General features: G+C 38.7%; 1 protein-coding gene across 1 annotated transcript; it reads left to right on the top strand.

Moving 5' to 3' along the window:
* The first annotated feature begins 932 nt into the window (after positions 1 to 932).
* On the top strand, positions 933 to 9377 carry fscn2a (fascin actin-bundling protein 2a, retinal). The gene is given in 4 exon segments (XM_037688392.1): positions 933 to 1831; positions 5644 to 5800; positions 7204 to 7610; positions 9062 to 9377. Coding segments are annotated over 4 exon segments (1593 nt in total). The 5' UTR covers positions 933 to 1008; the 3' UTR covers positions 9268 to 9377.
* Positions 9378 to 14267: the final 4890 nt, after the last annotated feature.

Genomic DNA, 14267 nt, shown 5'->3' with positions numbered 1-14267 from the left:
AAAATGCAAATTAATGTACATTCAAATCTGTGTTAGTCAAATTCCTTTTAGCTCACAGAGGAAGTCTGTGAGCTCACAGTCTTGACACATTTAAATAAATCTGACTTGAAGTAATGTTCCTGCCAGGGAGTCTCACTGGACCTGTAAGTTGCTAACTGGTGCAGGAACTTTCATAAAGAAACCCTTTAACTGCTTTATGGTTTAAGATGACTCTAAATAAGTGAGCCATGTGTAAAACTGTACCTCCACTGTGAAGTGAAAAGGCTTCTTTGTGAATACAGATTTAATCTCTACATCAAGTCAAACAAAACTGAAGGTTCCTTCATGAGAGACATAATGACATAATCTTCTCCATATGAAGTACAAGAACTCGTAGTTAACGCCTCTTTAAAATTAAAAGCAATGGGGTGCAAACAAAAGCACCTTTACTCTCTAGACATCCATCCTGGTGTGATGGCAAATCAAAGCTGGGATAATCCTTGGGCTGGATAGTGAGGTCCACAAACGAACCTGAGAACGAGCGAGAAAAGAATACTGGCTGACAAACAAGTGTGTCAGTGAGTTAATGGGGTGGTGGGGTGATAGAAGAGGATTCTTCGGAAGCGATAGCAAACTGGATGAAGATGTGAAACAGATAAGAGATGGAAACCGCCGTGACTGTAAACTGGAGAAGGAGAGTGAGGGAGGAGAGGTCCGTGGTTGGTGCACTGGTTTGTGACGTCAGCAGCTTGTTGGATTGAGGTGCTGTCTCCTGCTGATTTTAATCCTAACTCATTAAGGAACTGAGAGCAAGTGCTTGCGTGAGCCCTCGGGGGAGAAGAGAGAAAGTGGCTTGAGAACGGAAGGAACAATCCATCAAGGAAGATAAGTGGACTTATTTCACAGCTTGTGGGACACAAAAGAGGAAGATATCAATCATTTTAGTTTTGGTTCTCCATCTCATGCCTACTTTCCCTTATTCGTCCTAAACTTCCTGCTTGCTGTGTTGACGTGCGGCCCGGTCAAAGCATGCCCACTAACGGAATTAACCGGGCTCTGAAGCTGCAGTTTGGCCTAATTAACTATGAAAGCCGTTACCTGACAGCTGAGGCCTTCGGCTTCAAAGTGAACGCTTCGGGCGTCAGCCTGAAGAAGAAACAAATCTGGACCTTGGAACAGGACGAACAAGATGGTCAGGTCGTCTTTCTCCGTAGTCACTTGGGACGTTATCTTGCTTCTGACAAAGATGGGAAGATCACATGTGGGGCAGAGAAGCCTGACCCCGATTGTCGTTTCCTTATAGTGCCCCAGTCCGACGGTCGCTGGGCGCTGCAGTCCGAACCGTACCAGCGTTACTTCGGAGGCTCTGCTGACTATCTGTCTTGCTTTGCTCAAACCACTGGCGAGCAGGAGCTGTGGGCTGTTCATCTGGCTTTACACCCACAGGCCAGCCTCCTCAGTGTGGCACGCAAACGCTATGCCCACCTGTCTGCCTCCGATGGAGAGATCTCAGTGGACAGCAACATCCCCTGGGGGGTGGACTCTCTGGTCACCTTGGTGTACCAGGATGGGAAGTACAGCCTGAAGACCTGCGACAGCCGGTTCCTCAGCAACGACGGCAAACTGGTGAAGGAGAGCAACAGCACCACCAGCTTCACACTGGAGCTAAAATCTGGTAAACTGGCCTTCAAGGACTGTGATGGGAAATATCTGACCCCAGTGGGCCCCACAGGAACGCTGCGCTCCGGTCGATGCTCCAAGCCGGGAAAAGATGAGCTTTTTGATCTGGAGGAGAGTCACCCACAAGTAGTTTTCCAAGCTGCTAATAAAAGATTTGTTTCTGTCAAACAAGGTAATAAACTGGAAGGTAGTCTTGAGAAAAGTTTCATGTGATCATAACTTAGTTTCAAGTAAATCATTTATGTAATACAGAACATGGGTTTCTTTCAAATTTAGTGTTGGTATACAATTAATTTCAGTTCAGTTCAGTTCAAACCTAGATAGACATTTTTTTGTTGTTGTTGGCTGTTGTTTTTAATGAATGCCACATGTTCTGAGTACATAATGATAAAAATGCATTTTATTTAAAAAGTGCCTTTCAGGACACTCAAGGACAATCTACAGGTGTAATAATAAAAATACATTAAAATAGACAGTACTCCTGAGTATATTAAGGACAAGCTAATCCATACATCCATTATCTTTAACCGGTTCTTCCTTTTTGGGTCACGGGGGTCACTGATGCCCATGCCCAGCAGTCACTGTGAAAGAAGCAGGGGACACCCTGGACAGGTCTCCAGTCCATCACAGAGAGACATAGAAACAAACAACCATTCTCACTCGCACCTAGAGACAATTTACAGTTACCAATCAGTCTAACATGCATGTTTTTGGTCTGTGGGAGGAAACCGGAGTACATGGAGAAAACCCGTGCACGGAGAGAACATGCAAACTCCACACAGAAAAGCCCTAGGCCATGATTTGAACTGGTGACCTTCTTGCTTAGAGGAATCAGCTCTACCAACTGAGCCACCATGCCGCCCTGACAGGCTAATCTAAAATTATATTTAACATATATAAAGAGATATAATACATTTTTATGTTTTTGCAAGTTGTCAACTTTTTAAAATGGGTAACTAAATTTTAAAATGTGATCTAATATGAATGTAACTGAATACATCTTGAACATAAAATAGTTTAGATCAAAGTGTTTAACATGTAACACATAGAGAGACAAAAAATATATGCTTACATGATTGATTGCCAAAGATTGATTCTCATTAAAGCAAACAGAAAACTTTAAAGATCACACTTAAAAACTGACAAAATGATATTACTTATTGCAGCAGACATACATTTTTGAGCACTTTTAATAAATTTTGAGTCAGTGAAGGTATTCTCATTTCTTTAGAAGTTAAAAAAAAAATTATGCAAAAGCCATTCCCAATGGGTGCATGTTTCTTTTTTTTAAATTTCAGATGATAGCCAATAATAATCCACTTTAATTTCTAAATTTGGGAAATGTCATTACAAATGTAATCACTAGGCAATTTAAAGACATTGAATTTGCAGATTTTGATTTGAGGGTGAGCTAATAGTCTAGCTTCAATAAAATTAATAATTTGTACATCATGATGAGCCTTTTTACACATAGAAATGGAGAAGAACCACCATTAAGCTCTGTGAATATTATCAGTTTTAATATAGTCATGTGTTATACATATTATTTATATAGTTCTTTAAGGAGCTTCTTTGCAGTCACACAGCAGGAATCAAAATAGCAAATCTGGAAGCTAACTCAGCTTTTATTCTACACGTTGGATCCAGAATGTCAGTGGCCATATTGTAGAGGTCATTGTGGTAATGGGCTTTGTCATTTTCACTGTGTGTCCTTTAAAGATTAAGTAGTGTGCACACGACTCCAGGGCAGACTATGCTGCAGTGGTGTCACTTACCACCGATGGGCTTTAATTCTTGCAGCGACTTGCACTTTACAGTCGCCCATCAAGTGAAATTCTCATAAAGTCAGCTAACGTGGTAATAAAGCAGCAGCAGGTTTATTTAGACAAATCAGTGACAGGGAGGGATCAGGCTGGAAAGGATGTGCAGCAGGTTAGGCTTGGATGACATTGTGTCATCTGTTAAGCTGAGTTCAGTTGTGTTGTGTGAAAACAATTGGAGCATGTTTTTGTTTTTTCAAACCCACCAAGCGTAATTAAACCATGGCTTTCCTTTTATATTTGTAAACTTAACATTTTATTTCATGTTTTTTGCATTTGCGTGAATAATTTTTTTCTAAAAACAGAACAGTTCATTAAACGGTTGCTCTACCTTTAATAAACAAGACAAAAGCAATATTTTTTTTCAACTGAAGTGTTAGAGCTCGTAGCGGCTCTGTGTTTTTTAAAGGCCGGGGCACCGAAAGCTGCTTAGTGGGCCCTGCAGTGCAGATTTGCATTTCACCACTCAGGGAATTACAGCGTGCGAATGAGCAGGAAGGGTGGAGGAGGTGACTGAGGGGGGATTAGCGTTGTAACAGGATTAAGAGAAAGGTTGAAGGATATTTCGGTGGCACCTAAATTAAACTAGAGCAGACACAGTTCAATTACAGGCAATGTGTCTGTGTAATCACAGCAGCTGACACACCCCAACAACCACAGTTTAGACATGTGGATTAAGTAAGCAACACTGAACGCAAGATATTTGAGTTTAAAGAGCAGGAACGACTAAACAATGGCACAGTTTTGTATTGGCTAAACTGTGCAAGTCTTTCTGAATGCAAAACAAATGACAAGTTTATGAAATGGAATTTACTACAGACAGCTACTGAACATTTATTTAAATTATGTTTGCTCATTCAGTCTTTCTAAACTCAGAAAATAAAAACAACAACTCCAATTATGTTTTTGAAGTAAAAGACATGAGGCAAAATCATCCCAACCTCTAAAAATAGTTACAATAAAATCTCCATATCGGTCTAATTTGTTTTCCTTGTAATCCAGCAAACAAGATTTTCCCTCATAAGCTTTATTTTATGCTTTAATTTGGATAACATTTAGTGAGATCTCTTGGGAAATATGCAACATAAATGATAGTTAAAATACAATTATTTTTAGATAAAATTATGCTTCTTTTACATCCTTAAGCAGTATATATCTAAATATGTATGGGTCAGCACGGCAGCGGTTAGAGATGTTGCCTCGCAACTAGAAGATTGCAGGGCCGCCTCCTGGCCTGGGGCCTTTCTCCGTGCAGTTTGCATGTTCTCTCAGTGGAAACGTGGTCCAGTTTCCTCCCATAGACCAAAAACATGCATGGTAACTGGTAAATTGTCTCTAGATATGAGTGAGCGAGTGAACGATTGTGTGCTTTGTTTGTCTCTATGTGTCCCTGTGATGGACATGAGACCACCTCCACCTCTCGCACAGTGATTTCTGGAAATAGCCATCAGCCCACAGCTTGGAAAGGAAAAGCCGTGGAAAAAAATGAACGGAGAAATGGATGTCAGTAATTTGAACCACTAGGTGTCATCAAACTGTGCATAATAGACCTGTGAGAAAAAAAAATTGCAAAACAAAACAGCTCAAAAGAACATCTAAGGTAACACTGTTACATAATGTTTCTTTTTAAATGAAGCCATCTTTTCCACAAATCACCATCTTCTTAGTTAATTGTTAACATACTTGAGTAAATTTTCATGTACCTGGCTTGTTAAAGGAATTGGAGACTGATCAGGTCAAAGGTAATAGTGGAAAGCAGCTGACCCATATAATCATAAATTGAATAGACAAAAAGTATATCTGAATTAAAGTTTATCAAATGATTATTTATAATGTGTTTAGTATACAACAGGGTGTAACATTTATTAAATAAAACCATTACATAAAGAAAAGATTGACTAAAATAAAGTATTTTGATAACTTTATTTGCTGCCTATGAAGATGGATAAACCTTTATGAGTCACTGTAAATAACACAAAAAGATTTGATACAACAAAAGTACCAGGACAGATCTAACTAGTGCTGAATCAGTTAGGTACTTGAACCCTAAATGACCCAAAATCTGATTCAAAAATCATTTCGGGGGATGCAGGATTGAAATGGACATAAGTCTTCCAAACGAAAGCAGAATTATTACAAATGTCTTTTCCCTCTTTATTACCAGGTGTGAGCATCTCGGCCAATCAGGATGTGGAGACAGACATGGAGACTTTCCAGATGGAGATAGATAAGGAGAGCAAAAAGTCAATGTTCAGGACCAATGGAGGATCCTACTGGACTTTAGTGACACACGGGGAGATCCAGTCCACAGCCACAGATGTGTAAGTAGCTTTAAGGGCCATTAGAGACAAGATTTGTTAATAAATAATAAATAAATGTATGTACGACGATGCTTTAGCAGACACCTATCACCTATCACATAAGAACCAAATTCTTCAACTACCGATAATTATTTTTGGCTGCTCCCTTCTGCACTAGCAAACATTCTTTCATTCAAGCTTTACTTATACAGGTTAGTAACATTGAACATCGGGGACTCATTTACAAGAAAGACCTGATTTGAACAAAGAGTGATGACAACAGTGGACAATCATAAAAGAAAGCAAATTGAGAAGAAGAAATGAAAGAAAACAGTATTAAAAAAAATGAAACAAAGCAGCTAGGTTGTAAAGCGATGAAGAAAACTAAAATCAGGAACATGTCTGCATTGGTTTTTCCCATGAACGTAACAGATGTTTTAAGCCACTTAAAGAGGTCAAGGTCGAGAGCTTCAGATTTTTTTTGCAAAGTGTTCCAAGAAACAGGAGCGGAGTAGGAGAAGGCCCTTTTTGCCTAGTTCAGTTCGCACTGAGGGAACACTGCAGGTAATAATGTCCTGAGAGCGCACGCAGTAGCTGCACTTACGTAGTGACATGTAGGAGGAGATGTATGAAGGAAGCAGACCAAAAAGTGATTTAAAGATGAAAATGTACCAGTGAGAGCGTCTACGTGAAGGTAATGATGACCAGATACAGGGTGCAATGATAGGTACAGTAGTTACAGCCAGTTCTGAATCTTAGCGCACCATGATAGACAGCATCCAACATCTGCAGGGTGCTTGTAGGAGCGTTCATGTAAGTAATGTCACCGTAATCAATGGAGGGAAGGAAAGTTGCAGTTACAAGGCGTTTCCTAGCATTCAGAGTTAGACAGAATCTGTTTCTGAAAAAGAAACCCAATTTAACTTTTAGTTTCCTTACCAAGTTTTCTATGTGGAGCTTAGAAGAGAGATGTGAATCGACCAAAATACACAAATATTTGTAGGAATCGACAAACTCAATAGGAGCATGACTGATTTAGCATTTTTTTATGCCAGATGCCCTGCCTGGTGCAAGCATGTGATAACCAACTAACTACAGGAAGTGTATAAAGTTGTTACATTGTTATTCTTACTTTAAGTAGTCCATTATTTTCTTTTCCAGCTCGAGTTAATTCAGTTCAAGATGGCTGTCACAGCCCATTGATATTAGAAACCACTCAAATGTTTATACCTCAGTCATTTTCATAGATATTGACCTAAAGATCACGAAGGTTACATGAGATTGACAAAAATAGCTACAACTCTCTCATTTCTTCAGCTGGATGGCAGTGTGCATTCCTTTAAAGAAGGATTTTAACATTACTCTTTAGCTATCTAGTTGGTGTTTTTTCATCCACCTTTTTTCATGTCTCTCCTCCCTCCCAGAGAGGTCAACACCATGTTTGACATTGAGTGGCGAGGACACAGGGTAGCACTCAAGGCAAGTAATGGGAAATATGTGTGCACAAAGAAAAATGGGCAGCTCTCAGCAGTCAGCGACGCAGTGGGTAAGTGCTTTTAGGCGACTCGCTTGAGATTCAAAACAGTGTTTGTCTGAAACTGTTGCTGCAATCACTTTTGTATCCGCCCGTACGTGCACAGTGAGCATCTATCAATCATTCCAGGTGATGACGAATTATTCCTGATGAAACTCATTAACCGCCCGATGCTGATCCTCCGTGGGGAGAACGGCTTTGTGTGTCACCACAAGAACGCCAACACTCTGGATGTCAATCGATCAGTCTATGACATCTTCACATTGATCTTCAACAACGGAGCCTACAACATAAAAAGTCAGAGTCTGAGTTTTCTTGCATGCTCTTTAACATGTGCAGTCAGTGTAAAAAAAAGGGGGGGGAAACTGGATTTTATTGTATTGGTGTAAATAGATAATTTGTTTAAGTTCAAACCTTAGATGAATGACAATATGTGACAGGTTGTATTTATTTTAAGTAAAGGTGAGCCAAAATACTGAAGCATGTGGAAAATGATTTGTCTATGGAGTCAACTTTCATTTTCTGGATGACCCTATCCCTGCACTTCTTTTATATTCAGGTCTGGATTTCGACTGGGTCATTAAACACCTTACTTTCTGAGGCGTTTTATTTTGGATTTGCAGCTACTGGTATATGTTTCAGACCATTGCCCTGCTGTGTGGACCAGTTTTGGCTATGCTTCAACCATCAGGCAGATGGTCTCATATTTCACAATGATACTTTAGTTTGCAGAGGGATTCGTGGCTGACTCATGTGCCCCTTTCAGGAAACTCTTTCAACTTGAGCCGGCCTTCTTCCTGTCTTGGTGTGATTTGTATAACGTTGAAGGAGGCTGAAGTTGTCCTACCACAGTGAGCCACTAATGGGCGGTAGTCATAGAGCCAAAATGGACAGTATGCGTATGAGTAGGAAGACAATGAAGCTTGAGGGTGCGCTGTATTGATGACAAGCAGTGTGTGGGACCAGCCAGCTGTGGAATTTAATATGAGATGTCCAGCACCTATTTTATGTATAGCTAGCCGTTTCAACATGTGATGCACCTCCTGTGGCTCTGTGATAGGCTGCTTTTATATCAACTCACTCTGTTGTGGACTGTGGCTGACTCGGTGCATTTGTGGACAGCCAGATGAGGCCTGACCATAGAACAGTTTTGCATAAAAACCTAATAATGTGCCCAGGTTCTGTGGCTGAAAATCAAGCCCAGATCATGACATTTCCACCTCTGTGCTCAACAGTTAACACAAGGTTTTTATGCTGAAATACTGTGCCCTGTACACATTAGCAGTCACTTTCACTTTGATATTTTCTGTCTATATTTATTTTCAAATAAACTTTTCTCATGAACAAGTGGCAGACTTCATGTTTGGAAATACTTTCATTACTCAGACTGAAGAGTAGCTACACTATCACGCTTACCAACGATATGTTAATTGGATTAATTTGAGTGGTATTTTTGTCTATTAATGACTCTGAATTTACAATAAAGTGGTATGGGGTTTTCCCACATGCAGCCTTTGCCTTTTGGCTTAGTTTTGGTAAATAAATAGAGTCACAGTGTCATATGCATTGCAATATTGTTCATCTGTGTTTTAATTTATCCTGAAACCTTAAAATTTGGAGGTGTGCATTTTATTTTACCATGACGGTCATTTTATCATATTATCAAAAGGGTAAATACAGTATATACATTTTATCTGACTTTATTTGAACAAATAATTAAAATATAACCTACTGATTTCTGTCTACAGGCGTGAATGGAAAGTTTTGGTACGTCTCAAGCAGTGGCCTTGCGAACTCAGACGGGGAAAAGTCAGAGGACTTTTTTCTAGAGTTTCCAGAACATGGACGCATCGCCATCAAGGGCTCCAATGGCAAGTATCTTCGTGGCGACCAGGGAGGCACGCTTATGTGTGATGGTGCGTCTCTTGATGCATCGTGCCTCTGGGAGTACTGATGCGTTCTCCCCAGGTTCTCAAGAAGAGCGCAACATCAAGGTGCAAGACCTACTTTTATCCGATCTAATGAAGAGGACTGACGGCATGACTTGCCTGTTTTTATACTAGAAACCCAATTCCATGTTCTTTTTTATGTTTTTTAACTGGAAAAAACGTGAACAATTTAGAAAGTATGTGAGTATTTTTGTTCAATTTCTTGTGAATGTTAGATGTTTTTGAAAGGACAAAACATCAAATGAAAAACACCAAATAAAAAAATTGTAATTTTATCAATGAGCTATGAGGAAATTGTTGGTCCAATCCTGTCAGACACTACAAGGGCATTAAAATGCACTGATCAGTAACTAAACTGAAAAAGAAGTGCTACTGCTCAACCCTATAAATTTGACATTTTTCCACACAGTTCATTCATAAAACAGGTTTATAAAGACAACAATAAAAAAACTTGTACTTTCTAGGAAATATAATGCAAATATTTGACACACATACAGATGATAAAAACATATAAAACAAGGCAATATGTCAGTGCTGAAGTTTTGGGGGATTTCTTTGAAATATTATATTTAATATAGTAAAATATTAAATTTATTTCTGTGCAGGCATTAGACCACCATCGACCAGGCAGCCCTATCATCAGGATCTCACAACCTTTTTGAAAACATTGATTTTGACTTAGTCCTTTTTCAGACACATTGAATATGATAATAGAGTTGAAGCAAAGCAAAGATACACTAATGTCTGGAAACGCAATAAATGTCTGCACCAGGGGGCGTTCATTTATCTCAATGGGTCATTAACAGTTAACATAAACAGAGCAATTATGAAGTAAAGTGGACAAGAAGGAAAATGATAGACACACACCTCTGCAATACTGAGAATGTACAATAGCAAATGACAGTGGTCAAGCTTGCAGAAAATGTAGAGTCCATACATGTTTGGGCCAAAAAATATAATGCCAGCATTACCATAGCAACAGATCAGGAATGACCAGAGAGGAACTAACTTAAAGCATTTTATTGTACTTGCTGAGAAGTCTCTCGTGTTCTGCCTGGGGGCCTTATCCACTCCACTTTTTTATAGCTTCCTATACCAGTTTTATGTTGCGAGGAGGGTGGTAAGATAATAAAAATGTATGTATAATGCTTTTTTATTGGACATGTTTTTCTTAAATTCATAAAAAAAATATGGCTTACAATATGTAAACTAAGAACATTTTAGGCTTAAAAATCGTTAGATTGCATAAAACTTCCAAAAAGGCTTGAAATATATATTTTTTAATATATGAAATTCTCACATTTAATTTTAAGTGACTGTGGGATCTAATTTGTAAGCAAACAGACCTTAGGGATATTAGAAAACTTGTTGACAGGGATATTTTTTTTCCAAGTCAAGAATAATTCTTATATTTTCAACACTTCTTCAAACTGTTCTTCTGCGAACACAATACATAGCCTCCTGTTGACTTGCAGTCGGCACAAGTTTTATTTGTGGTCTTGAGAATGAACTATTTCTTAGACTCAGTCACTTTAGAGACGTAGATTTTGTTAACACCGATTTTCATCTTCAGCTCACAGGAGGATCTAATCCTGAGGATAATTACCCCTGTAGATTTTGACACTTGTTTTCTTGTCAGTAATAAATAACAGTAGTTCCAGAGGAATGTCTAAAACTATATATTAAATGAGTGTAACGAACACATTTTTGTCAACCATGTCGAAAACGTTTGGTTATTCATGTATCCTGTAGACCTGCTAGAACTTCTGGCCATATTTTAGACATATTTGAGAATGTATTTCATTCATAAAGTTATGTTCTGTTTTGGGTTTCTGATGAGATTGTTAAGAGGTTGACAATAAAAATACTTGAAACTTAACTACCAGCTCCCGAAGTGTCACAGAGCAGAGCATATAAACCCGTGTTTATTCTATGTTGGGCATGGAGCAAAAAACATGTTTGCAAGATCTTTTTAATCAATGTACCCTGTGCATTATATGTACTAATATGATGTTGGATAAAAATATCCTCTGTTCATCTTACTTACCGAAAGCAGCCACACTCGATTTCATGAGAAGATATTTCAACTAGTTTTACTAGCAAGGTCAGACTTTCACTCACAGGTTTACACAGATGCATTACAGCTCTACACCTGAGCTATTCAACTGGTGGCCCGGCGGCCAAATCAGGCACTGGTGAGCTCAGTTCGGTCCGCCAGTGGGTTCATTTTTAAATAAAAGTAGATTTTAAACTGTAAAACAAGATTAATAAATGACATTGCTTCTGACTCCTGAGCTCTTGGCTTTCAGTAACAGTGCCCCTCTGAGCAGTTTAGTTGAATATCATTGGATCCCGATCGTGAGGATCTGCACCGGGCAGTGTGCGAGCATTGTTTATATTCATGCTTATCAGCCCTTACAGACAGTCACTGATGACCTCTGCCTCCCAGCTGTACATGCAAGATCAAATCAGTTCTTCTCTGAAAGAGAAGAACTCTCTGGTAACTCACACACATGGTTCAACATTAATTTAACATTAGTTGGTGATAAACATCCGTAAACCTTGACCCAAAATCCCCTGACATAGGCTACAATATGATACAATGCAATACGAGTTGCTAGACATTTTTGGCAATGTTGCCAGTGAAACTTTTTTTTTCAAGGTACCTAGTAAATTATGAATTTATTAATGATCTATTATGCAAATTTAAGGAAAGTATAATTGCAGGAATATAGACAAAACTATTGATCCTTACAAATAAATTATAGAAAAGCATTTATTCAACCAATGTCTCAGCTCCTCATTTCTAAAATTGTTGTGATTTTCTAATTATTCTTATTTTTATTAGTATTTCTTGTCAAGACAAAAACCGTGTAGCTATAATTCTGGCTAACATGCCATAACTCCATCTGGCTATCAATCTTATTTTAGTCTGTGTGAGAACATTATTTATTTTACTACACTAGGTGGCAATGTGTACTCATTTAGTACTTTGTATTACAACAGAAGCTGCAAAATTACATCTCTTGCTGTGAGCACAACAATTTTATAAGCCGTTAAAGTAAAAAGCATAAAAACTGGAAACTGAAACTGATTTCCTGAGAGCAGTTTTCAGTTTCAACTTTTAAAATGGACTTAGATGCCACCCACAGAGTATAACCCTATGTTTCTGAGAAAAAGCATGATTTCATAGGCAGTCTGCCAGGTTTTTCTTCATAGCAGCTTCTCCTGAGATTGTATGATGTAAATGCAAGTATAACAATTACTATCAACAAAAACATGTTTTCCTTGAGAGTATGCGTTGCCTCATTTTGACACAGAAGCAGATGCAAAACAAAACTTTCCAGCATCTTAACATATTTCCCATTAACAACATTGCGTCTACTTTTTTGTTTTTCACTGGTTTGATTAATGGGATGGACCCCTATCTGCACAACTGAAAAGGTTTTAATTCCCTTTGAAGCAGATTGGGAAAATTAATAAGTCCCTCCTCGTCTGTCATTAGAATGAAAGTGGCAAGCGTACTTCTTAAACAGATGTTAGAGATTACAAAATGTTTACAAAATTAATCCCTCCAGGACATTGTTTCATAACTCAGTATGCTGTACCATCTTGTGATACTCTGAACAATGTTAAAAATTATTATTTGTCCATTTTTCTGATCAATATTCTTAACCAAAGCATGATTAGCAAAAGACATTCCCATCTCCCAATGTTCCGTAATTTCCGCCGTACAAGTCGCTTCGACGTATAAGTCGCATCAGTTCAAAAGTGTTCAATAAAGTGGAAAAAAACACAAATAAGTCGCTTCGCCTTTTAAGTCCGAAGATCGCCGGTTCACGCCCCGGCCCTGACAACATCAAAATTGTGGGTGGGGTAGGTGAAACACCCACACTTGTCCCCACCCTCATTCGCCCCACTCTGGGCCCATGAGCAAGGCCCTTAACCCCACCATGTGCTCCCTAAACAGGTCTCTCTTGAAAATGAGTTCTCGCGGCTCAATGAGACTAACCTGGATAAATAAAGGCTAAATGAAAAAAAAAAAAAAAATTATGCGTCACCACTGACCACTCAGAAATGTGGGCCGGTGTTGTGCCAAAAATCGATTACGGGAGTGCGCACAGGAGGACTTTAACAAGAATTTAACAAGATTAACACTTAAAAACTTATTTGTTTACTTGACATTATAGCAAAGTTGTGTCTCAGTTGAACTTTTTCTTAATAAATGCACTTTAATGGTAAAATCAGCTGCATTTCAAATATCGATATGCGGCTGCTGGAGCAAGCAGAGGGAGGACTCGCTGTGCATTTCTTTGACATTTAACAAGATTGCCATCTAAAAACAATTATTTGTTTTGCTCAGCATTATAGTAAAGGTGTGTCTCAGTTGAACTTTTCCTTAATAAATTCCCTTTAATGGTCAAATCAGCTGCATTTCACCTGGGCGACGCGGAGAAATGAAGCTGATTTGACGTTTGCTCCAGGAGTTCTGGAGCGAGATGAAGGTGGCACTATATGGCAAGCTAAGTGTCTCATTAATGGTCATTTTTACCTATTAATGAGACACTTGGCTTTCCATAAAGCTCGAGCATCCGCTAGTGGCTACAAATGGTAATGTTTAATATTTTTCATGTCAGAATGAATGAAATCGTCAGATTTCAGACAAAAATGGGGTTATAAATATAGGGGAGAAAAAAAAAACGTATATTAGTCACTTTGGTGTGTAAGTCGCAGGAGTTGCACATTTATGCAAAAAGATGCGACTTATACGCACTACGATACTTGAGCTTCAGTGCAGATCATTAGTTTTATTTTGCTTCCTCCCTGCTTTCTTTGGTTCTTGAATAAATATTCATATTGCATGAAAGGCATAATGTAATAAAGTCAGTAAATAATGGCCTAAATTAGATCTCAACAAGAAGAGCCACCAACTGGAGAGATCAAATCCTGGAGAAGCTGAAAAAAGCAAAGCAACACAACAATGCAATTACAATGTGCAATTAAA

This window comes from Nematolebias whitei, chromosome 15 (assembly GCF_014905685.2).
Source record: "Nematolebias whitei isolate Nwh7 chromosome 15, NemWhi1, whole genome shotgun sequence".
Taxonomy (NCBI): domain Eukaryota; kingdom Metazoa; phylum Chordata; class Actinopteri; order Cyprinodontiformes; family Rivulidae; genus Nematolebias; species Nematolebias whitei.
This window is presented reverse-complemented; position numbering and strand designations above follow the sequence as displayed.